Genomic DNA, 26,878 nt, shown 5'->3' with positions numbered 1-26,878 from the left:
TCCAATCAAAAATGAAGATTTCAACAGCTGAAACAAAAAAACAAAAACAAAACAAAAAACACTGGAAGAAATGAAAAGCAGCCTAAGTGATACAGAAGAACACAGAAGTGATCTGGAAGAAAGAATAATGGAAACCATCCCATCATAACAGCAAAAAGAAAAACGTATTTTTAAAAATAAAAACAGTTCAAAGGACCTTTGGGATAACATCAAGCATACCAACTTTTGCATTATAGGAGTCCCAGAAGAGAAGAGACAGAAAGGGGGTTGAAAATGTATTTAATGAAATAATGAGTGAAAACTTCCCAAGCCTGAAGAAGAAAACAGACATCCAGGTACAAGAAGAACAGAGTTGCAAACAAGATGAACTCAAACTGATCTACACTAAGACATATCATAATTAAAATGGCAAAAGTTAAAGATAAAGAGATGACTCAAAAGGTAGCAAGACTAAAACAAAGAGTCATACACAAGGGAAGCCCCATAAGGTTATCAGCTGATTTTTCTGCAGAAACTTTGGAGGACAGAAGGGCATGGCTTGATATATTTAAAGTGCTGAAAGAGAAAAACCTGCACCCTAGGATACACTACCCAGCAAGATTATCATTTAGAATCTTAGGAGAGAGAAAGAAATATTCAGACAAGCAAAAACTAAAAGAATCCATCAATACTAAACCTACCCTAAAAGAAATGTTGAAGGGTCTTTTCTAAATGGAAAGGAAGTAATATATAGGAAAAGGAATCCCACTATGAAAGGCAGATATATAGTAAGGATTGAAGATCACTTAAATAAGCCAGTAAGTAGATTAAAAGACAAAAAATTATGAAAGCAGCTATAAGTATAATAAACAGTTACGGGATAAGATGTAAAATGTAGGGGAGTGGAGAAAAAAATGTAAATCTTCTAGAATGTGTTTGAACTTAAATGGCTACCAGTTTAAAACAAGTAGATAGAATTTTGGGTGAACATATATGAAACTCATGTAACCACAAGTCAAAAACCTACAAAAGATACACAAAATACTTGAAAGGAAAAGAACTATACCAAGAAAGAAAATCATCAAACCACAAGGGAAGAAACAAAAATAAGTAGAAATGAACAGAGGAGAACTACAAAAACAACCAGAGCACAAGCATTGGGTTGGCCAAAAAGTTCGTTCGGATTTTTACCTAAGGTATTACAGAAAAACCCAAATGAACTTTTTGGCCAACACAATAGTAAAGTGGCAATAAATACATACCTATCAATAATTACTTTAAATGTCAATGGACTAAATGCTCCAATCAAAAGACAAGGGTGACTGATCGGATTTAAAAATAACCCAAGACCCATCTATATGCTGCTTACAAGAGACTCACGTTAGAGCTAAAGACACACATAGACAAAGTGAGAGGATGGGAAAAGATATTTCATGCACATGAAAAAAAGAAGAAAGCGGGGTAGAAATACTCATATCAGACAAAATAGACTTTAAAACAATGTCTGTAACAAAAGACAAAATAGAGCATTATATAATGATAAAGGTATCAATATAAGAACAGTATATGACACTCAACATATATGTACCCAATACAGGAGCACATAAATATATACAGCAAATATTAGTACACATAAAGGGAGAAATTGACAATAATACAATAATAGTAGGGGATTTTACCACCCCACATACATCAATGGACAGATCACCCAGAGAGATAATTAATAAGGCAAAAGTGGTCTTAAATGACATCTTAGACCAGTTGAACTTAATAGATATTTACAAGACATTCCATCTAAAATCAGTGGAATACACATTCTTTTCAAGTGCACATGGAACGTTCTCCACAATAGATCACATGCTAGGCCAAAAAATAAGTCTCAATAAATTTAAGACAGAAATTTTATCATGCATTTTTTTCTGACAACAAAGGTATTAAACTAGAACTCAGTTACAGAAAGACAAATGGGAAAAGCACAAACACATGGAGACTAAACATCATGCTACTAAAAAGCCAATAGGTCAATAAAGAAATGAAAGAGAAAATCAGAAAATGCAAGACAAATGAAAATGGAAATATAACTTTGCAAAATCTATGGGATGCAGCAAAAGGAGTTATAAGAGGGAAGTTTATAGTGATATAAGCCCACCTCAAGAAACAAGAAAAATCTCAAACCAACAACCTAAACTACCATCTAAAAGAATTAGAAAAAGAAGAACAAATGAAGCCAGAAGTCAGCAGAAGGAAGGAAATAATAAAGATCAGAGAGGAAATAAATAAAATGGAGGGGAAAAAAACAATGGAAAAGATAAATGAAACAAAGAGCTGTTTTTTTGAAAAGATAAACAAAATTGATAAACCATTAGCCAGGCTCATCAAGAAGAAGAGATAAAACCCAAATAAACAAAATAAGAAATCAAGGAGGAGAAATAATAACCAACACAACAAAGATACAAAAAAAACCATAAGAGAATACGATGAGCAGTTACATGCCAACAAATTGGACAACTTAGAAAAAAGGGACAAATTTCTGGAAACATACAACCTGCCAAGCCTGAATCAGGAAGAAGCAAACAATCTGAACAGAACAAAATGATAACTAGTAGAGAAAGTGAATTTGTAATTAAAATAAAAACTTCCATCAAACAAAAATCCAAGACAAGACAACTTCACAGGGGAATTCTACTGAACATGTAAAGAAGAGCTACTACCTATCCTTCTCAAACTATTCCAAAAAACTGAAGAGGAGCAAACAGTCCCAAATCCATTCTACAAGGCCAGCATTACCCTGATCCCTAAACCAGACAAAGACACAGCAAAAAAGTAAGTTACAGGCCAATATTGCTGATGAAGATAGATGCAAAAATTCTCAACAAAATATCAGCAAACTGAATCCAACTATATATTAGAAGGATCACACACCATGATCAAGTAGGATTTATTCCAGATATGCAAGGATGGTTCAATATTCACAAATCAATGTGATTGATACTACATTAACAAAAGGAAGAATAAAAATCAAATGATCATCTCAATAGATGTGGAAAAAGCATTTGATAAAATTCAACATTCATATATGATAAAAACTCTCATCAACACTGAGGGAACAAATCTCAACAAAGACAGTATATGATATACCCACAGCTAACATCATACACTGTGATGAAAAGGTGAGAGCCTTTCCTCTAAAATCAGGACAGGGGATGCCCGCTCTCACCACTTCTATTTAACATAGGATTGGAAGTCCTAGCCACAGCAATCAGAGAAGAAAAAAAAAAAAAGAAAAGGCATTCAGATTTGGAAGGGAAGAAGTAAAACTCACTATTTGCAGCTGACATGAAACTATAATATAGAAAACCCTAAAGTCTCCACCAGACAACTAGTAGAGCCAAACAATGAATTTGGTAAAGTTGCTGGATACAAAATTAATATACAGGGCTTCCCTGGTGGCACAGTGGTTGAGAATCTGCCTGCCAGTGCAGGGGACACAGGTTCGTGCCCTGGGCTGGGAAGATCCCACATGCCGCAGAGCGGCTGGGCCCGTGAGCCGCAATTACTGAGCCTGCGCGTCTGGAGCCTGTGCTCCGCAACAGGAGGGGCCGCAATAGTGAGGGGCCCGCGCACCGCGATGAGGGGTGGCCGCCGCTTGCCACAACTAGAGAAAGCCCTCGCACAGAAACGAAGACCCAACACAGCCATAAATAATAAATAAAAATAAAAATAAATAAATAAAAATAAATAAAAAATTAATATACAGAAATGTGTTGCATTCCTATACACTAACAATGAACTATCAGAAAGAGAAATTAAGAAAACAATTCCATTTACCATTGCATGAAAAAGAATAAAATATCTAGGAATAAATCTACTTAAGGAGGTAAAAGACCTGTACTTTTACTATAAGACATTGATGAAAGAAACTGAACTGAATACATACAGATGGCTAACAAGCACATGAAAAGATGCTCAACGTCGCTAATCATTAGAGAAATGAAAATCAAAACCACAATGATATATAACCTCACACCTGTCAGAATGGCTGTCATCGAAAAGTAACAAGTTGGCAAGGATGTGGAGGAAAGGTAACCCTAGTACACTTTTGGTGGGAATGTAAATTGTTGCTGCCACTATGGAAAACAGTATGGAGGTTCCTCAAAAAACTAAAAAGAGAACTACCACATGATCCAGTGATTCCACTCCCGGGTATATATCTGGAAAACAACCCCAAATACTAATTTGAAGAGATACATCTACCCCAATGTTCATAGCGGTGTGATTTACAATAGCCAAGATATGGAAGCATCCCAACTGTCTGTCAACAGAAGAATGGATAAAGATGTGGTACACACACACACACACACACACACACACACACACACACAGAGGAATATTACTCAGCCATAAAAAGAATGAAATTCTGTAATTTGCAACAATGTGATGGACCTAGAGAGTGTGTGCTTAGTGAAAGAAGTCAGACAGAGAAAGGCAAATACTGTATGTTATCACTTATATATAGAACCTAAAAAATAAAAGAAATGAATATATATAACAGAAACAGACTCACAGATATAGAAAATAAACTAGTAGTTACCAGTGGGGAAAGGGAAGGTGGGGGGGGGCAAAATAGGTAAATGGGATTAAGAGATACAAACTGCTATATACAAAATAGATAAGCAAAAAGATTATACAGCATGGGGAAATATAGCCATTATTTTGTAATATCTTTAAAATGGAGTATAATCTATAAAAATATTGAATCATAACACTGTACACATGAAATTAACATAAATTGTAAATCAACTATACAGCAATAAAATAAATTAATTTTAAACAACTACCAAAAAAACTACAAGGAAACCTCATTTAGTCCCATTTCCTCCCTCAAACCTAGGATAACTCCCCTATGAGTTTGACAATTTTGAATTTTGTTTGATTTTAAATGGAGGCATTTCCTTCTAAAACAGCATTCTCAATGAGACCAATATCACCTTCAAGGGCAAAAATTTACTTCTTAGGGATTAAAAAATCTTAGGTATTACAACAGTTTGTGGGCCTCCAAAGTTTAACTCTACCTAAGAAATCTTATTACTTAGACTTTAACCTATCTTTTTAGGAAGAAATTAAATTTATTTAGTTAAAATGTATTTTTTCTCCTTGAGGTGGCAGTAATGAGGAAAGGTTGGGAAATAGTGTTGTAAAAGTTCATTTAGTCCACCTTCATCTTATTAAACCTCTACAACACCATAATCAATAGTAGCATTTATGGGTCCTTATTATATACCAGATTGTACCACAAGCTCCTATTATAGGGATTATTATATTAATTCTAATAACATCCCAGTGTGGTAGGTACCATGATTATCCTTATTTATTGATACAAATCAAGAAACTGAAGCTAAGGAATGGTAAGAATGCCCATATTCAAAATTCTCAGTTGCTTCCCTCTATACTGCACTGTCCCTCCATACCAGTATACATCTCCTCTTTTATCAAATACCTCTAGAAAACAGGAACTCCTTACCTCTTGAGGTGATTCAGTTTCTAGTATAATGGTGAAGGGCGTGGACTTTGAGGTCAGATGGACTCAAGTTAGGATTCTGGTCTGCCATATATTATATATAATTGTTATACAAGTTACTTAATCACTCTGAATATCCTCAGCTATAAAATAAGAATAATATATGTTTACATACTATGATGTGAGGATTAAATGTGATCATATTTATAAAGCCCCTAGCTTTAACCGTCACACATTAAATAGTAACCTTTCACAAAATACAAATAGCCAATGTGTGTGTGTGTGTGTGTGTGTGTGTGTGTATAGGAAAATGTATGCAATAACCATTAGTAAAAAAAGATATTAATATTAAAGCAGGTTGGAGAGACAGGGTATATGGAAAATCTCTACACTTTCCTCTCGATTTTGCCATGAACTTAATTGCTCTAAACAATAAAGTTTATTATTTAAAAATTTTAAATAAGAAGAATTTACTACAACAAAAATTAAAGCAGCAAGGTGCCAAATTTCACCTATTTAATTTTCAACGCTTTAAGATATTGATTATTTCAACTGTGGATATGATGACTAATTTGACAAAATGGTGACAGGAACATTTGACAAAAATATATCAAGAATCTTATAAATGTGAATAACTCTGACTAGGAAATTTCACTTATAGGAATTCATTCTCAGGAAATAATCAGATAAATGCACAAAAGTGTGTGTGTATGTGTGTGTGAGAATATATGTGAATATGACATCTATTACAGCATTGCTCATAGTAGCAACAATTTGGAAATAGTCCATGTCCATACATAGGAGGATGGCTGAATAAATTATAGTGGTACATCTCTATAATGCATGATGTGGATCTATGTTTACTGACATGAAAAGAAGGCAATGATATTATATTGTGAAAGAAAATCATGTATTACTTATACAATCAGGAAGTTTATTTTGGAAAAAATGTAGCTGAGTGTTCTAAACTATAATGACAATGTACAGTCCTGTGGATAAGGAAGACTTGAATTCATGGGGGGCTTTAGGTTTAAACAACATTTATTTATAAAACCTATGAACTAAAAGACAAATACGTATCCTCTCAGAGCAGCAACCACATGTGATCAGTGTGTTCACTAAAGATTTCACCAAAGTAATGTCTTTTTCCAGCCATTTCAACACTGCTGAGGCCCACATGCTAGCTTTCTAAGGAAAGCTAGTATTTGTTACCTCCCTAAAATTTAGATAGATGCTCCTTAGTTCTCCAGGTACTGACAAAACCCAAGCACCTCTTTCTATAAAATTTTATGAGATAGTTAATAAGAATCAGAATCTACAGCAAGCTGAATATTTTATTATTTGAACATGGTTATCAGTGGGGAAGGAAAGGGAAGTGGGGGGAATTAAAAAAATAGGTAGTGAATGGTACTTATCCTGTCTACTCTAGAAGATGACAGATGGGGGCGAATACTTACTATAATTAGAAATAAGGTTATAGCATCTGTTCATAGTTTTTTGAGTTAAGTTTAAATATACAATAAAAGAGAAAAGAATTATTAACATTATGTCTACACTTTATCAAACACAAAGGAAACATTTCACATAAAAGTAGACATATTCTGAAACTTATTTACTGAGGTTCATTTTTTATACTCCATCATGGTCTTTCCTTGAGCTATGAGATCTGCAGATGTAAACAATCTGCCTAATAAATTGTTGACTGTATCTTCTCTGCATGTCTCTTTTCAGACCTCAACAGGTTAGAATCTCTAACAAAGCCGAATTTCTCCTAGACTTAAGTCTTCATGAGTGTCAACAGCCAAGAATCATCATCACTCTCTTAATAGCCACAAGTTGCATACCATGTATGTCCTTCACTATCTGAGAAGACATCTTTGATTTTTGCTATGTTGGTAAAGGCTGTCCTCACGCCACAGCTTTTTTAAAAGTAGCTGTAACTTTGTTACATGGTCCATGTTACATGTCCATATTCGTCTCTAGTACATACCAATTGCAGCTAGGTGCCATTTATTTAATACAGTGAATGTGAATAAATCCTAGTGTCTTTTAATCCCTTTCATCTGCCAAACTAAAGAGAGTAAGACTTCCTGACGAGAAGCATGAGGAGGCCATCACTTGGGGCCAGTCTGGGGTTTGAGGTCAACAACTGTCTTGATCAGAAGTGTCAGGCCTGCAGACACAGTTCACTCACTTATAAATGTGGCCTTTTACCCCGGCCCAGTAAATCACTCATTGAATAAGAGTAACAGAGAAGACAGTGGGAAGTTACATCCAAGAGAAAATGAGAATGACAAGCAGTTCTGAATAGACAACTCAACTAGAATTTAGGCAGAAAACAAATTTTGTACATCACAAATGAAAACAGTAATGACTAGAGTGAAAAAAGTCTTAAGATTCATCCATTCAATATGATGCCTAACAAGCAGACTATCCCTATTCTTAACTCCACCTCTATAATGAATCTAGTCTATTTCTCTCACACTGGACAAAAGAGAGTTCTTAAGGCCATTACAGTAATTCCAATGGAACAGAATGGTTATTATGGTGGCTTTTCAAATAATCATGATTTTCCTTTTAACAATGCAGTTTTTGCCCATTTTGATTTTTAGACATAAAAATCTGAGAGAGAATGTGAGCAATATAAGTAAAATCTAAGGACTTATTTCACTGGTGTAGTCATATATAGGGAAGGGATACTGAAAAGGAAAGCCATACTGCCAAATGCAACACAGTTTGGATGCTTTGGGCCACATCCCTGGCTCATACCCCTGATTAACTACAAAAGGGGAACCTTGAGGAAGAAGAGCCAAGTGTGTCAAATTTGTTCATGAAACAGCCTTCAAGTTATTTGCACCTATCCTCAACAAATTTTGTTTGGTTTACCAATTTACTGATTAGTATCACAACTTTTTTTTCAAATCATCATTATGGTAGAAGGCCCCTCACCCCCTGGCGGGAATCTCAAGTGCCCCTATACCCAACCAGCCCTAACTGGTCCCACATGAAAACAAGCTCCGTCGTCTATAAAAGCACATTTATCTAGTTGCTTTCAGTTTAAGGCCTTAAGGTTTTGTCCTTGTTTCCTTCTGCTTATTTTCCCTTTTTGATCTTTGATCCTTTTCCTAAACAAAGGTCTGTTCATATATGTGTGAGTCACTTTCTAGAGTTAAACAATCTTTAAATCTAAGTACCATATCAAAGAAAGTAAAAGTCTCTTAGAAGGCCATCATAGTGAATCAACTCTTAGGATGTTTTTCTTTAAAATTTCATGTACTCAATGATTACAGCTATGTAAATAAATATGCATTTGAAAAAAACAGCTAAAAGAAAAACAATGAAGAAAAAGTTGTGTGAGTATAGTGATGGATCCTCATTTGTTAAAAACATCTTGGGACTGTGGCTTACTTTGTGGGAAAAATGTTAATTACTAATTTAATTTCATTAATGGTTATAGAGCTATTCAGATCTATTTCTTTTTCACTCAGTTTTGGTCATTTTTATTTTTCTAAGAAATTCTCCATTTCACCTAATTTTTCAAGTTTGTTGTAATGAAGTTGTTCATAGTGCTCCCTTTATTTTAATTTTTTAAAATCTCTGACATGTCTATCATTAGGTCACTTTTAGTATATCCCTAATATTGTTCATTATTTTCTATTTTACCAATCTTGTCAAAGAACAAATGCTTAGCTTTATTAATCCTCTTTTATAATTTTTTGTTACATTAATTTCTGAGCATATATTATTTCCTTCCTTCTACTTTTTTTAGGTTTATTTTGCTAATATTTTTTGAATTTCTTAAATTGCATGGTGCTTTTTTAAAAAAATTGAAGTATAATTGCTATAGTGATTTGATATCTCTATATATTACAAAATGATCACTGCAATAAGTCTAGTTACAATCTGTCACCATATAAAGTTATTATAATATTATTGACTATATTCCTCATGCTGTGTATTTCATCACTGTGACTCATTTATTTTGTAACTGGAAGTCTGTACCTCTTACTCTCCCTCACCTATTTTACTCATCCCCCCCACTCATCTCCCCTCTGGCCACCACATGTTTGTTCTCTGAATCGATGAGTCTGTTTCTGTTTTGTTGTTTGTTCATTTGTTTTGTTTTTATATTCCACATAGAAGTGAAATCATACAGTATTTGTCTTTCTCTGTCTGACTTATTTCACTTACCATAATACCCTCTAGGTCCATCCATGTTGTTTCAAATGGCAAGATTTCATTCTTTTTTATGACTGAGTAATAGTCCATTGTATTAATATAGACCACATCTTTTTAATCCATTCATCTTTCAGTGGACACTTAGTTTGCTTCCATATCTTGGCCATTATAAATAATGTTTTAAATTGCATGGTTCTTTAATTTTGAGCCTTTCTTCTTTTCCAATACAAACATTTAAAGCTATATATTTCCCTTATAACTCTGCCTCAGAACTTACCTCTGAATTCCTCATTCAAACTCAACATGTTCAAAACCAATCTCTTGACCTTTTCCCACTACCTATTCTTTCTGCAGTCTTACCAGTCTTGTCAATGGCAACTCCATTTTTCCAGTTGCTGAGATCCAAACACTTAAAGTCATCCTTACCTTCTCCTTCTATCATATGCTTCATCCAGTCTGTGAGCAAATGCTATTAGCCAAACCTTCAATATGTCCAAAATCCAAGCACTCTATCCTCATCCCTCTTGCTACCAATCTGCTCTAAATGGTCACCATTTCTCACTCAATTATTGCAGCAGCCTCCCAAATGGTCTCCTTGCTCTTGGCCTTCAAAGGTCTATTTTCAGCATAGCATCTGAGTGATTCATTCATTAGTTGGTCCAGATCATCTACTGACTTGCCCTATTATTCAAGAGAAAAATCCCGGTTCCTTACAACAGCCAACAAAAGTCCTATATTACCACCTGCTAGACCTCTGACCCAAGCTGTTATTATTCTGCCTCTCATTCACTGCTCCAGCCAAAGTGCTGGGATTTAACTCATATTTCACCTTCTTAGGGAGGCCTCACCACCCAGTGCTCCCTAGTTCCTGTCCCTGCTTTGTTCTTCTTCATGGTATGTATCATTACTTAACATTCTGTATATTTTTACCTACTTATTTACATAATGTTTCCTTCACCAACTGTAAACTTTATGATGCCATAGATTTTTGTGTGTGTGTCTGTTTTGTTCATTGCTATATTCTAGCTCTAACAATAGTGCCTGTTCATATTCTCTATTTCCTTAATTATACTTTGTTCACTTAATCTATCAATTACCACACCAAGGGAATTAAAATTTCTAACTATGAAAGTGGATTTGTCAATTTTTATTTTATGTGTACTCAAGCTATATTATACACGTTTAGAATTGTTATATCTTACTGGTGAATTGATTTTTCTGTTGATATTGATCTCTATAATCTGTACTACTGATTTTGCTTTAAAGACTATTTATATAACATTATTAAGCCTCTTTTGGTATTGACTTAGTATAATTTTTTTCCATTCTCTAGCTTTTAAACTTTCTATGTGTTAGGTGTCTCTTGTAAAAACGTAGAAAAAACTCTGTTTCAACAATCTCTGCGAATGAAAATTTTAACCTCCTTAAATTGACAATGATTATTGATTTTTAAAATTCATTTCTACTACCTCATAGTGTTTTCTGTTTTTCATCTTTTTTTCTGTTTCTTCCCCCTGCATGCTGTACCCTCCCCCAATTCTTGCCTTCTTTGGGGCTGAATTTTTTTTTCCTTATCCAACATTTTCACTCTATTTGTTTGACAAGTATACACTCTATTTCTATTCTTTCAGTGATTACCCTAGAAATTCTACCATGTATCTTTTACTGAATAAAATCTGGTATTAATAAGTATCTCTACCTTCCTCTTAAAAAGTCAAGGACCTTAGAATGCTTTAACTTCTTCACTTCTCTTCTGATTTATATGTTGTCATTATCCAGGATTTTTCTTTATTTAACCACCTGAATTAGACATTAGTGGTTATGTTTTACATGATCCATTTTTGTTTAAGTTCCCACAAGTTTAACATTATTTTTGTCCACCATTCCTTCTTGCATCTCATACCTTCCTTCCTTTTAGTTCTCTCAAGGAAGATGTTGCCCTTCAAGGGTCCTAGATTGATGTGGGGATCTCTGATCCAGTCTCCCACTCTGCTTGAGCCCTATGCTTTGTCTCCAACCCTCTGAGTACACAGCCTTTATAAATCAAGCACCTCACTGCCAGGTGCCAGCAGATGCCCTCAAGGCAAACTTTGACTTTGCTTATTCTTGTGGAATCAAGCATCCTTGTCATTTCAACCTCTGAGTGTTTCCCTTAGTTTCCTGCCAGCTCTACCATGCTTTAAACAAATATTTTAAATATATTATCCATTAAATAGATGATCTGACCAGGAAGTTTTTCTCTGTAGATCATTCTGTCTTATTCTCTAAATATTCTTAGGTAGCAGTTTTAGTATTTTTGTTTTTTGAATTGGTTTCATATAATTGTTTTATTTACTGTGTATGCTCCATTAGTAAAAAGTAAAATTTTAAAAGCCATTTAAATGTCAAAGTGGTTAACAATGTTTTTGCCTAACATATATATTTTTCATAAGCCAAGAGCCATTTCTAAAAGACTACCTTTTTTTTCTGAATTCTAAGTGTAAATATTGACTCCAACATAATACGTATTATCCTCCAACATATTATAGAAATTTTCAAACATCCAGGAAAGTTGAAATAATATATTTATATTTTTACCACCTAGATTCTATCATCATTTTACAACATTGTTTTATCACATATCTATTCATCTCCCTTTCTATCCATCAGCTCATCTTACTTTTTTGTTGCAGTGCCAAGAAGAATGCAGACATCAGTACATTTCCCCACAAATATTTTATAAACATGATATTTTTATTTCTAGGCAATAAAGCTCCCTATCCCAAGATTTTGCTTACTATTTTATAAGCATTTTAAAAATATGACTATCTGTGCCACAATCACATAATACCATTTGAGTCAGAAAACAATAGTCTTATAGTTAAGAGGGGAAATAAACAAGTAAAATTAACTATTAATCCTTTATAACATATTTCCATGTTAGTAAAATAAGCTTCATATGTGGCACATTCACTGAAATGTTTGCCCTTTTATTTCATCAATATTTAGGAGTTCCTCTTATAGTTTCTATTTATTTATAATGAAAAGCTCCTACCTGTTAATATTTCCCTATTTTTTTAACATCTTTATTGGAGTACAATTGCTTTACAATGTTGTGTTAGTTTCTGCTGTATAACAAAGTGAATCAGCTATACGTATACATATATCCCCATATCCCCTCCCTCTTGCGTCTCCCTCCCACCCTCCCTATCTCACCCCTCTAGGTGGACACAAAGCACCGAGCTGGTCTCTCTGTGCTATGCGGCTGCTTCCCACTAGCTGTCTATTTTACATTTGGTAGTGTATATATGTCAATGCCACTCTCTCACTTCGTCCCAGCTTACCCTTCCCCCTCCCTGTGTCCTCAAGTCCATTCTCTACGTCTGCATCTTTATTCCTGTGCTGCCCCTAGGTTCTTCAGAACTATTTTTTTTTTAGATTCCATATATATGTGTTAGCATACGGTATTTGTTTTTCTCCTTCTGACTTACTTCACTCTGTATGACAGACTCTAGATCCATGCACCTCACTACAAATAACTCCATCTCTTTTTATGGCTGAGTAATATTCCATTAATACTTCCCTATTCAGTAGTTCTGGAGGACTATTCAATTTTATGGAAGCAGAGAGGTGAACAATCACCTTCTGAACTTAGTTTAGGCAAACCTGCATCTTCCTTCTATGATATTGTGATTTATAATAAGAAATATATATGTTAGATCTTTGTACTGTTCGTGACAAAGGAGCTCCCTGGAACTTCCTAAGTGATAAGGAGCCAAAAAGGTGAAAGGAAAGTCTTTTGTAATTCATAACAATCCCCTTTCAACCATACCTGAGTTTAGGTTAATGAGGTGACTTTCTGAAAGCCTCTACAGATGGGGTTTGGTTGTCAGGGAAACCAACCACATGATTAGAGTGTTAGAACTTCAGTCTCACTCCTGGACTTCTGGGGAGGAGGGAGGAAAGGGGAGCCAGAGGTTGAATTAATCACCAATGGCCAGTAATTTAATCAATCATGCCTATGTAATGGAGCCTCCATACATACTCAAAAGGAGGAGATTCAGAGAGCTTCTGGATTGGTGAATATATGGAGGTGCTGGGAAGGTGGTGCAGTTGGAGAGGGCACAGAGGCTTCGAGTCCTTTCCCACATAACTTGCCCTATGCATCTCTTCATCTGGCTGTTTATTTGTATCCTTTAAAATATCAGCAATAGGGGCTTCCCTGGTGGCACAGTGGCTAAGAATCCGCCTGCCAATGCATGGGACAGGGGTTCGAGCCCTGGTCTGGGAAGATCCCACATGCCGTGGAGCAACGAAGCCAGTGTGCCACAACTACTGAGCCTGTGAGCCACAACTACTGAGCCTGTGTGCCACAACTACTGAGCCTGCGTTCTAGAGCCCGCAAGCCACGACTACAAGCCCGCATGCCACAACCACTGAGCCTGTGCTCTAGAGCTCGTGAGCCACAACTACTGAAGCCCGTGAGCCACAACTACTGAAGCCCGTGAGCCACAACTACTGAAGCCCGTGCGCCTAGAGCCCCTGCTCCGCAACAAGATACTGCAATGAGAAGCCCGTGCACCGCAATGAAGAGTAGCCCCACCAGGGAAGCCCCACCATATACTTTTTGATATTAAAATCAATATAACATTTTATTTTTTTTCTAATCTGGACTCAAGCAATCTGAGTCCTCAGCTTAACCAGTGGGTGATCTTAGGTATATCCCTACTCTGCATGATGCTTCTTTTCTTCATCTTTAATTTAAAATTCTTTATGATGATCTTTACTGTTTAGGACTTATTCCATTATCTAATAACTTTTTTTAGAGTATTAAAATACTGTCTAGCCTAGTACAGAGGGTAATGCAATTCTAGTACTTCACAAATACAAAAAAGTATTTGCCCTTTTTCTCTTCCCTTAAGCAGGAGAACTTCTTGGCAGCAGATTAAACAAAAGGATGGTTCCAACTTAAGCTCTCTCATTCAATTTCTTCTACACTTAACGTTCCTTTTTTCATAATGCCGTGTATAGGCTACTGTCAAAAGAACTACTCAACATTCATTATAATTGAAATAGTAGAAAGCATGCAAAAAAGGAAATATGAAAAACCTAGTATACCCTAAGAGACAACATTCAATTCCAGATGTAACCACACAGAAAAGTTAGAGTCTGTGTGGTTACATCAGTACTACATCAGTCCCAGTATTTTTGTCATGTCTATGCATATGCTTATACATAGAACACTGCCTCATTTAGGGTGAAGAATCTCTTAGAATATACTAAAATCGTTCAGATAAAAAGGCAATATTCAACTGTAGGTCATAACTCATGCAATATATTAACATCTCTCAGCTTCTAAAAAGACTGTTTTCCAAAGGTTTCACTGTTGGGTAGAGATCAAAGTGCCACTTTATAAATAGTTTACTCATTTGTCAATTGATAATACCTCCTTAGCAGGGTTGTTCTGAGAAAAAAAGGGGAGACTACACATGAAATTGCTTGAGTTAAAAAGAACTACAACAGCTAGGTTATACTGTAAGTAAAATTAAAACTCTAAATTCAACTCAATGTAATTTATGGTACATGAAACTGAAAATTCTATTACTTTCTATTATAAAATATATATAAAAGTACACAAAATGTATACTTTCAGCTAAAAGAATAATAATTTTTATTGGACCCTGATATATACCCCACTCATCTTAAGAAATGGAACATTACTAATACCTTGGTGGCTCCATGGGCTTGTTCCTCTCATATTTCTCTTAACCCACTCCACAATATCCTAAATTTTGTTATACTCACTTCTTTGCTTTTACTTCTAGCATTGACATATTCAGATGTATCCCTAAAGTAACTAACTAGCTAGTTACCTATCTATCTATCCATCCATCCATCCATCCATCTCTATCCATCCATTCATCTTCCATCCATCTATTTTTTGAACTTTATATAGAGAGAAATGCTATATGTACTTGTCCTTCAACTTCTGCAGTATCTGTCTCAGAGTAATTTCTTGACATTATCTAATTTTTCATATAATCCATAAGATTAAAAGAATTAAAGGAAATTAAAGCAGAGAAAATGAGGCACAGTGAAGCTAGCAACTTGCCACCTTGTACAGGAAGACAATGAGCAAATTTCTCTACAGTAATTCTGAAAGTAAAGCAGACCCGTGACTGTCTTAGAACATTATAGCACATTCATTTTAGCTGCAATTAAAATAAACATTTCTCTATTGTTAAGAGTACAATTAATATTTTTAAATTCACTTTACATAGCTGGTATTTTTTGCTTTCGTATTAAAGGGGCAATTATATTAAAGTGTAGTAATGATGTAAAAGCCCTCAACAATATTCCAATATAGTCCTTAATAGGAAAACAAGAACGAATTAAATAAAGAATATCAAGAGCCAATATGTTTTTCTCTTAGGGGACAGACTATTAGAAAAGAGATAGCCATATTATGGAATATTCTAATTAAAGAAGATGGCTCCTTGAATAGGTAATTAGTCTGACACTAATTAATTCAAAGATATCATTCACCTGAGTAAGTGGTGGAAGAATCTCCTTGCATATTTGCTGATTTGGTCTCTGTATTCCAATATAGTTGTATCCAGGAGTGGTCTTGTTGGAGCATAGAAGGTTCCAAGGCTTGCCTCAAGCTGTGCTGTGGAATTCAAACATAGCAGCACTAAAACAAGTGAAACTCCTTCAATTACAACAGAATACTCATGTTTGCAGTCAGTCAGGTTTTGCAAACTTGGATGAAATGTGAGCTTGTTGCAGGAAAGATGAAAGTAAAATATGACAGCTGATACAAAAACAAACCTGTGTATAAACTTTCACTTGAAGCAAAGCTGACAATGACTCTGAGCAACAAAAAGCTGTCAAAACTGAAGAAATCCATAATGAATCAACCTCTCACCACAAATGGGTAATTAAAACAGTGACTCATCAGAGTAACACAGTTTGAACTAGTATTTCCAGTAAAATCAACTCACAGTGTGCTCAACATTTACTCTCTTTAGCTGAAATCAGTATTAGAAATGTTTAAAAAAATAATACAAATAAAAATATCCTGATTGGAGTAATAATATCTCTCTATTACAACTTTAGAGAAAGACTGAAATTCCCTATACCTTCCTTAAATCCTGTCCTAAACAACAAGATTGTTGGTTTTGTCCAAGTGTGAAAGTTAACACCCCTGGGAGGTATGTTAATCTGCTTTGGTCAACTGACACCCTCCTAGGAAGGAAGGATTGGAGAGCAGGTTTTGATAAGCCAAAGGGCTAGTGACTGGGAGAAAAAAGCACATTTTGCCTAATTTACACTTTTACCAAGACATGCCAATGGAGTTGTGCTTCTTCCAAGAAATACCTGGAAAATATATAATTACCATAATGGTGAGAGTTGTATGAGAATACAGTTCACAGTAAGACTCCACTGATTTTTATGCTACTAGCACTAGGTTGAATGAACAATTCCTTATTTAGCAAAACTCTTTAGTTTTAAGCATATTTGGGTTTGAAAGTATTACATACCTCGTCAGAGTAATTGCTATGGACTTGGCTAAGCTGTTAGTTATTTCTTTTTTTAATCTCAGATCTAGACAGTAAAGTAAGATGAACCTTAGTGGCATTTTCTTTCAAAGCAGCAGTCAATTTAGATTAAAATTGAATACAGCAATGCCATTGTGAAAGCAAGCCAGATTCTCTTGCCATTGCTTGTTTTCCTGACAGCATGTTCCATACATCTGAAATGTTTGAGCCTACATGGAATACTCGTAGCTCCCAGCACAGTTATAGATTCATTAGATAGCCCAGCTTGATGTTTAAGGCAGAAATGAAGATCTCAAAGACAACCACAGCACAGCTACAAATAAAAGAGCTCACTGGGTTCCACTAATAAGAGGAAAACAAATTACCATGTCAAATTTGTTAGATTCAGATAGAATAAATCTCAATAGAGAAGAATTGTAAATGTTTTAGAAATGTGTTTTGCAGTTACTTGGGGAAAAATGCATATACCTACTTAAAATGTACATATTCTGATAACCCAGCATCATGCAAGCATTTTATTTTAATAGCCTAATATATCATACAAGCTTTTTATTTCCCTATCCACCCAATATGGTTCCTTGATAATATCCTTTATTAAGGTGGGAATCTGATAATACCCATTTGTGAATTCCCTAATAATCTTTCTTACTACACAGGTTTCTTACAACACAAATTCACTAAGGTGCTAGCAATTTCTCAGTGTCCTGAGTAAGAGTCAATATTTTATCTTCTTCATATTTCTTCAACTGTAAATTTAGAGTATCTTGCATGGATTATGTGTACCATAACAGGCTTTCTTTAGAGACCCTGCTACTTTTTTTTTTCCTCTGCTATCTACCCAACCTGAAGAGTGTACCAATACTAATAAATAATTACTTGAGATAACTCTGCAGGTAGAAATATTACAGTAATCCTAGAACCCTAAAATTTTGAAGTTATAATCTTCTTTTTATTTTTAACTAATATTCATTGAGTACCTACTGTGGGCCAAGCACTGTGCTATGCATTTTCTCATTGCAGAAGTACTGGAATCTCCGTAGATGTGTTGGACTACCTCCAAAAAGCACATTCAATTAACATTAAATAAATATTTATTGTGGGCCTCCTATGAGTTGGGGCCAAGTCCCATGATGCAGACTTCTTGAAAAAACATGTTCTTGCTGATTATTCTTCTCTAAAATTAGTAAAATGAAGGTTATGTACAGAATACTATCTAAACAGTTTACTTTGGAAACGTAATAAAATGGAATAAGAAAATCTATAAACATGGAAAGAAAATAGTGGGGAAGAAAAGCTCTCCAGTAAAGGCCTTGTGACATATTCCCTGTTTTCCTTACCTTGTAAATCACATACAGAAAGTTTCTCATTGGCCATGATTTCCCGCTGTTAATATCAATGCTTATTACAAACATTTGAAATAAAGATATGAATGCAAGAATGTTTAGATGCATTTTACATTAAGTAAATAAATTACTCATAATAAAAATAACATACACTGGATAACCGGCAAATATAAAAATTGATTTCATTATTGTATGTGGCACATATATATATTTTTTTTCTTTGTTAACAGTGCCTTGCCTCTCTTTGACAATAAACATCTGAGATCCTATGGGCAAAATAACTTATTAAGAGAAGGTTGGGAAATCCAAGCACGCAGAAGGGAGACGGGTATCAGAACTCTCAGTTAGAATGAAAACAAGAAGGAACAGCCTGGGCTGCAATTCTCACACACACACACACAAAATCAGTTGTAAGGTCTACTGTCTGGACAAAGAACTTGGGATGTGAAAGAAAAATACTGATGTCTAAAGTAAAGGAGAAATAAGGACTTTGTTTAGGGCCCTTTGTCTTCCAAACCCTAGAGAGTACATGAAATTTCTCATCAAAGTTTGAAATCTGAGCATATTCTACACATGAACTTAGTCTGAAATATACAGTGACTTCATTGTGAGTTCCAACATAGGTGTATACAGAAAAGTTATTACACTGACAAATACTATACAGTAAGTACCATATGGGAGTAATTATTTGATATCTCATTTTGTCAGTTTAATAGGGCATTAACATTTTTATCTTCTAATCTCCAGTAACATGACTTCAAAACATCCTCAAAAAATAACTGATAATAAAATGTACTTCATGTATATACAAAACCCATTTATGAAATATATTTTAAGTCTGACCTTCTCTCTCTGGAGTGAGCTTTTGTCTAAGAAGGTGGTTTACGATGGCAGTCATGCTGATAAAGCACTGGTAGCCCAGAGTGTCCCAGTTCATACTACTCAGGATGTTTATTGCCTCACAGATCTCATCACAGTGAATGTACTGGAAGATGATGTCTACCAGGCCCAGCTGTCCTTGTGTGAAGATACCTGTCACAGAAAAATATAAAATCAAGTGAATCTTTTAAAAATAAGAAGTAGGACTTCCCTGGTGGTCCAGTGGCTAGGACTCCATGCTCCCAATGCAGGGGGGCCAGGTTCAATCCCTGGTCAGGGAACTAGATCCCACATGCCGCAACTAAAGACCCCACATGTCGCAACTAAAGATCCCGCATGCCACAACTAGAGACCCCACATGCCACAACTAAAGATCCCACATGCCGCAACTAAAGATCCCAGATGCCACAACTCAAGATCCTGCATGCCACAATGAAGATCCCACAAGCAGCAGCTAAGACCCAGTACAGCAAAATAGATAAATAAATAAATAAATAAAAATAAAAAGTAGAATAACAAAAACAGATTTAACTTTTCTACAAAGGAAAAAAACAGTGATCATTTCTTGCATAAAGTACTAGAAATGTGGGATTTGGGGGGGCCAAGAGTAATATGGCACTGTGGTTAAATCTTTAAATACCACCTACCAACTCCATCTAGCTTATGCTTACCATTCAGCACATATTAACTAATTTATAATCAAACTGTTCAGACTAAAAATGAAAAAACGTGAGAACTTTTAGGTAAATCACAATAGCTAATTTAATTTTTCCCATCTGTCATTTAGGCCTCTGTTGTATATATTTAGAGATAATTTTGATGTAACATAATTCTTATTGACCAGCTTAATTAGTTCTAAGTTGCATCTGGTCTTCAGCCCCATGTACTTGGGGGTCAAAAAGTACAAATATCCGTGACAAATATAATGTGACTATATAAACATTTTTAGGACTGTTTTTTATTAATGGGTGCTCTAAATTGATAGCTTCTTCACAGATACCACATACCAATTTATTTTAAATTGGCATTGAGATTATTCTCTTCTATTATTAGTAATTATTAGTAAGAAATTATTAGGATTAATCTTGTTATTGATCCACTTTCACAACTAAGATCTACTATAAAATATCTTAGAACAACATAAACACATTTGCTTACCCTTTTAAAATGAAAGAAAATCCACTTCTAAGCTTAGAGAAGCAAGAGCACAAAACAAAGGGGGGTGGACTCTGTTCTAGTTTTATCTTATCATCTTTTAAATATGGCTGATCTCATTTGAAACTAACAATTTCTGTGTAATTAAGTGACAATAAGTATTAGTGCTTTTAAGGAGTTTGGTTTTTTTTTTTAATCTTTAAAAAGTAGCTATCTGTAAAATCTTTTTCCTTCCACAAATGTTTACTGATTTGAGTGAAACTACAAAAACTTCTCAGTACAAATAATCATAAAGCTAAATGAGAAAACATATGTGAAATTATTTGGAATCTGTGAAGTATATAAAATAAAAACAGAGAAACAAAGATAAAATACTGCAAACTTCGCTTCTGAAATTATGCAAGCTAGAGACAACAGTAGGGCTTTTAAAATGCTGAGAGATAAAAATGAATTAGCCTAGAATTCTAACTTTATAACAAAGCATTGAAAATTCATGAAGAAAAAACATTCTTAATAACAGAGCTCTAAAACAATAAAGCAAAAACTATCAAACTAAAAGGAGAGAAAGTCAAATCTACAATTATCATTGGAGATTTCAGCATTTCTCTCTGATTAGTTGAAAAAAATGTATAAACAGAAAATCTGAAAATATAGAAAACACTTGAAAAACATCAGTAAATTTGACCTAATTGACATTTATACAATGCTTCACCCACCAACGGCAGAATACACATTCTTTTTAAGTGCACATATAACACCAACCAAGATGGAGCATATTCTGGGAGATAAGACAAGCCTCAATAAATTTAAATGCTTTGAAAGTATACAGAATAGGTTCCCAGACCACAATAGAACTAAATTAGATATCAAAACAGAAAGATATCTGGATGATTTTTAGTGTCTAAGGATTTATACACCAAGATTTTCAAGGGAGAAAATATTCCCCTTATATCCTCAGTGTGCTGGTAAGTCTAAGTGATGTAAATACTCCCACCATGGCTGATTTCAAGCACTAATGTGATGTCATGGAACAAGTGATGCACCACTGCACACTGTTAGTAATATTTCTACCATACAGATTAAATAAGTGTAAATAACCTCAAGGGTATAGGTAACAGCAAAATGTAGTAAAATAACTAGGAAGTGGGGAAAAAACAAATATATCTGGAAAATCTTTAAATATTTAGAAATTAATCAACACTGTTCTAAATAACCTATGGGTCAAAGAAGAAAACACGAATTAGAAAATATTTTGAAATGAATAAAAATAAAAATATAACATCAAAATTTGTGAGATGTAGCTGTGGTTATAGTATTACTTAGAGGGAAATTACCAGCATTAAATATTCAATTACAAAAGAAAAAGGGTCTAAAATCAACAATCCAAGCTTCCACATTAAGAACCTAGAGAAAGAAGAGCAAATTAGACCTAAAATAAAATAGGAGATAATAAAAATATGAAAATAAATAATAGAGAAAGTCAGTGAACACAAAAGCTGGTTCTTTGAAACAATTTGTAAAATTGACCAACTTCTGCCAAATTGAGAAAAAAAGAGAAGATACATTTATCAATATCAAGAATAATCATTACAGCACTACAGACATTAAAAAACAAGTGAATAATATGCTAACTTTATAGAAATAAATGTAGCTTAAATGAAATAGATTCCTTGAAAGATACAAATTATCAAAGTTCATTCAAGAAGAAATGAATAGACAACCTGAATGATCCTATATTATTTAAATTTGAACTTGCAGTTTAAAAACCTTTACACATACACAAACACACACACACACACAAAACCAGATGCCTTCACTGGTAAATTCTCTCAAACAATAAGAGAAGAAATAATGTCACCTCTACACAACTCAAAATATAAGAGGAGGGAGTATTTCCTAATTCATTTAATGATATCAGCATTACACTGATACCAAAAATGACAAAACATTACAGGAAAAGAAAAAGAAAATTGCAAACCAGTATCTCCCATAAACAGATACAAAAATCCTTAAAAAGTATTAGCAAATCCAGCAACATATTAAAAAGGTAACACATCATGAACAAGAGAAATTTATCCCACAAATGCAAGGTTGCTGAAACATCTGAAAACTGATCAACATAATTCACTATATGACCAGAAAAAACATATAATCATTTCAATACATGCAGAAAAGCACTTGAAAAAATTGAACATCCACCCACGCTAATATATATCAGCAGACTAGGAATGGAAGGGGACTTCCTCAACCTCGATAACATCATACATACAGTGAAAGATTAAATGCTATCCACCTAAGATTGGAAACAAAGCAAGGATATCTCCCCTTGCCACTTCTATTTAATATTGTTCCATCCTAGCTAGTAAAATAGGGAAGAAAACAAAATAAAAGGCATACACGTTGGATAAGAATATATAAAACTTGTTTTTAACTGAAGTTGTCATAGTCATCTATGTAGAAAATCCTAAGTAATCTACAATAAAATGTTACTACAACTAAGAAATGAGTTTACCAGGGTTGCAGGATACATGGTCAATATTTTAAAATTTTATTTTTATATAACCCCAATGAACAATTAAAAGTTGTAATTAAAAATACTAATTACGATAGCATCCAAAAACATGAACAAACTATGTACAAGATCTTTACACCTTAAACTATAAAACACTGCTGAGAGAAATTAAAGAAGACCTGAATAAATAGAGATGTTGTGTTCATAAATTGGGAGACTCAATATTGTTAAATTGTCATTCCATCCCATATTGATCTATAGATTCAATGTAATCTCAATCAAAATCTCACCAGGTGTTTTTGTAGAAATTGACAAGTCAGTTTTAAAACTTACACAGAAATTCAAAACATCTAGAGTAGCCAAAACAATTTTGAAAAGAAGAACAGAGACTTCCCTGGTGGTCCAGCGGTTGAGACTTCACCTTCCAGTGCAGGGGGTGCGGGTTCAGTCCCTGGTCGGGGAGCTAAGATCCCACATGCCTCGTGGCCAAAAAACCAAAACATAAAACAGAAGCAATATTGTAACAAATGCAATAAAGACTTTAAAAATGGTCCACATCAAAAAAAAAAAAAAAAAAAGAACAAAGTTGGAGGACTAATAGTCCTGGCTTCAAGACTTACTGTAAAGCCACAGTAATTAAGACAGTGTAGTACTCGCTAAAGTATATACATATAGATCAGTGGACGAGAAGAGAGTCTTCATAGATACACACACACATATGATCAAGGGAATTCAATGGAGGAAGGATAGTCTTTCCAACAGTTGCTGCTGGAACAACTGAATATTCATATTAAAAAATTAATTTCAACTCATACCTCACACCATACACAAAAAATTACTTGTATTAGACAATAAACCTAATTGTAAGAGCTAAAACCATAAAATTTCTAGAAGAAAAAAGGGTTCGACAAAAACTTCTTTGATAGGACATAAAAAGCATAAGCCATAAAATTAAAAAATCCAAGAATTGGCTTTCATCAAAACTAAAACTTCTGCTACCTAAAAAACTGTTAAGAAAATGAAAAGATAAATTACAGGATGGAAGAAAATATTCACAATACTATCATCCTACAAAGGACTTTTGTTCAGAATATATAAAAACTCTTACAACTCAATAATAAACAAACAATCCAATTAAACTTGGGCAAAAGATTTGAAGATATACTTCATCAGAGAAGATATATGGCAAATAAGCACATAAAAGATGCCCAGCTCCAAAGGCTCATCAGGGAAATGCCAACTAACACCACTATACACCTACTACAATGGCTAAAATGAAAAAGACCATTAATGCCAAGTTTTGGTGAGGATGTGGAGTAACTGGAACTCCAAAATAGTTTCTTCTTAAGTTAATCGTAAACTTAGCATATGGCCCAGCCATTCTACTCGTAGGTTCTTCCCAAGAGAAATTAAAATAGATCTCCACACAAAGACTAGTACAAGAAAGTACATATAGCATTTTCAATGATATTGGCTTAAATTTGGAAACAACCCAAATGTCCATCCACATGTGAAAAAGATACACAAATTGTGATTTATCTGTATAATAGAATACTACTCAGTAATGTAAGTGAAAATTTACAGATACACATGGAAGAGTCTCACAGACTCTTCCATACTTACTGAGTGAAAGTAGCAAGACACAAAAGAGGACCTATTTTTTGAGTATATTTCTATGAAATTCTAGAAAAAGCAGATCTAATCTGTAATAACAGACAGCAGATCAATGCACTTTAGCTTTGAGGGAGGCAGGGATTGACTGCAAAGGGGTTGAGAGAATTTTGAGGGTGAGGGAAATGTTTTGCATCTTGATTGTGGTGGTAATCATGAGGATATACATATTTGCCAAAACTCACTGACCTATGTATTTTTAAAACAGGTACAATTAATTTTATGTAAATTATACCTCAATAAACTTGATCTAAAAATCTATCATCACTCTAGAAAGCAGAATGCTGTCTGGAACAGCAATCCATCTAAAATGATATAAGATCTAGTTTTAAGATGACTAGGTATCTAGTAAAGTATTTGACATATCCTTCCAGCAATAAATTACCACCAATTACCACTTGGGTAAAGTAAAATTTAAATAACTCATTAAAAATAACTCTTTTAAAGAACACATACTTCTTACAAAAGTTCTATGAGAAAAATCAGACTACTTGATTTTTAGATAGAGTGACAAACACACACAAGCACACACATTGCCTGTGATTTTCAAAATCCTATGAGAAGGAAGAAGTTAGCTTTAATTATTTGTTTAATATCATCATTTGAACTTTTAACCTTTTCCTAACTTTGTAGGTGTTATGAAGCACTGTGGGAGCACTCCAGGTAGATGGAATACTCAACACCACTATGGAAAGGAGGAGTGTGAGAGCACATGCTGTGATTGGGGAGCAACTAGGGAAGCACAGCTGGGGAGATGAAGCCAGAGAGGCAGACAGGCTTATTAACCACTGAAGGATTTCAGGCTGTAGAATCCATGACCAAATCTGCACTCTGGTGGCAGTTCAGGGGATTAATTGAGCGGTGGGTTGGGAAGATTGGAAGACAGAAGATTACAGATAGAGGGCCACTGCTTGATCATGGTAAAATAGCAAAGATCTAGATTAAGGTAATGACAGCAAGGATAAATAGAATGAGATGTTTTTGACAGTACGTATTTAGAAAGGCAGGATTGATGGGATTTGGTCGCTGACTGGATATGGCATCAGGGGTGAGGGAGGATTCTAGGATAACTTCTGACTTGGGATTCTGTCTGTCTAAATAACTGTACCATCCCTCAAATTGGAGAATATAGGAGGAGAAGCAGGGAAAAAGATTATGACTTCATATCTGCACATAATAAATCTGTATACCTGCGTACATTCAGGGGGAGGTATCCAGCAAGCCAGGTTAATATGTGGATGTGGAGTGAGGAGTGGTCTGGGCTGAAGTTAGAGATAGGATACCAAAATCAAAAATAAACTCTCAATCTGTATAAAATGGGAGGAGAGCTAAAAATGGAACCTTAGAGAGCCTCAATATTTTCATGAGGAGGCAGAAGAAGAGCATAAAAAAGTGACGAAAGGTTGCATCTGGAGTCATAGAAGCAAGTATGATGAGAGTTCTATGATGGTGAAAGTGGTCAGCAACCATCAAATGCTGAAAAGTCATCAAGTAACATAAGAGAAATATGTGTATCAAGTAGGACGTCACTAGTGACCTTTCCAAGAGCAGTTCCAGGAGAACACTGAAGAAAAGAGCCAGAAGGTGGTGCTGTGAGGGGTGAATGGGAGGTAAAGAAGCAGAGAAATTCAGTGTTCACTACTATTTCAATGAGTTTGACTATGAAAGGAAGGTGAACATTTGATTAATAACAGAGGGGAAACAATTTTAAAGAAGAGATGTATGTTTCTTTGTTTCATGGTGTGGCTTGGGCCTGTACCTGATGATGTAGCAAAATTCATGGGGAGAGTGGGGAAGGTGACAGAGTAAAGGTATCAAAGGGAATGTTATGGGATCCAGAGTGGAACCAGTGGTGGAACTAGTCTTAGACAAGAGGAAGGCTCCTTTTCCACTGAATTGAAACTGAAAAGATTTATGTACATGTAGGTAAGTCGTTGGGTGGGTGGTGAGGAGCAGATAAAGTTAATGAAGTGCCAATTAAAAGGTGAGATTCTCTGTTGAGAGGGCAAGGAGCTGATCATGTGAGTTTAAAGACAGCAGTGAAGGCTGGAAAAGGTACTGATGAGAATGGAAAAGCTTTAATATCTCAGTAATATAATTA

At 34.7% G+C, this 26,878-nt stretch overlaps 1 protein-coding gene across 26 annotated transcripts in view; it reads right to left on the bottom strand.

Annotated features, from left to right (window-relative positions):
• The window catches only part of WDPCP (WD repeat containing planar cell polarity effector), a 418,073-nt gene that overhangs the window by 227,534 nt on the left and 163,661 nt on the right, over nucleotides 1–26,878 (bottom strand). For 25 of the 26 annotated variants that reach the window (XM_082358112.1, XM_082358113.1, XM_082358114.1 and 22 more), the window contains exons 11-12: nucleotides 19,404–19,592; nucleotides 16,202–16,325 (exon numbers count right to left, since the gene is read on the bottom strand). In XM_082358112.1, coding sequence (XP_082214238.1) covers nucleotides 16,202–16,325; nucleotides 19,404–19,592 — 313 coding nt within the window. Of the gene's footprint in view, nucleotides 1–14,080; nucleotides 15,812–16,201; nucleotides 16,326–19,403; nucleotides 19,593–26,878 lie in introns of those variants that run through there. The other variant, XM_082358108.1, reaches the window with a different exon arrangement.

The sequence above is a fragment of the Balaenoptera borealis genome, assembly GCF_965194805.1.
Source record: "Balaenoptera borealis genome assembly, chromosome: 15".
NCBI lineage: Eukaryota > Metazoa > Chordata > Mammalia > Artiodactyla > Balaenopteridae > Balaenoptera > Balaenoptera borealis.
This window is presented reverse-complemented; position numbering and strand designations above follow the sequence as displayed.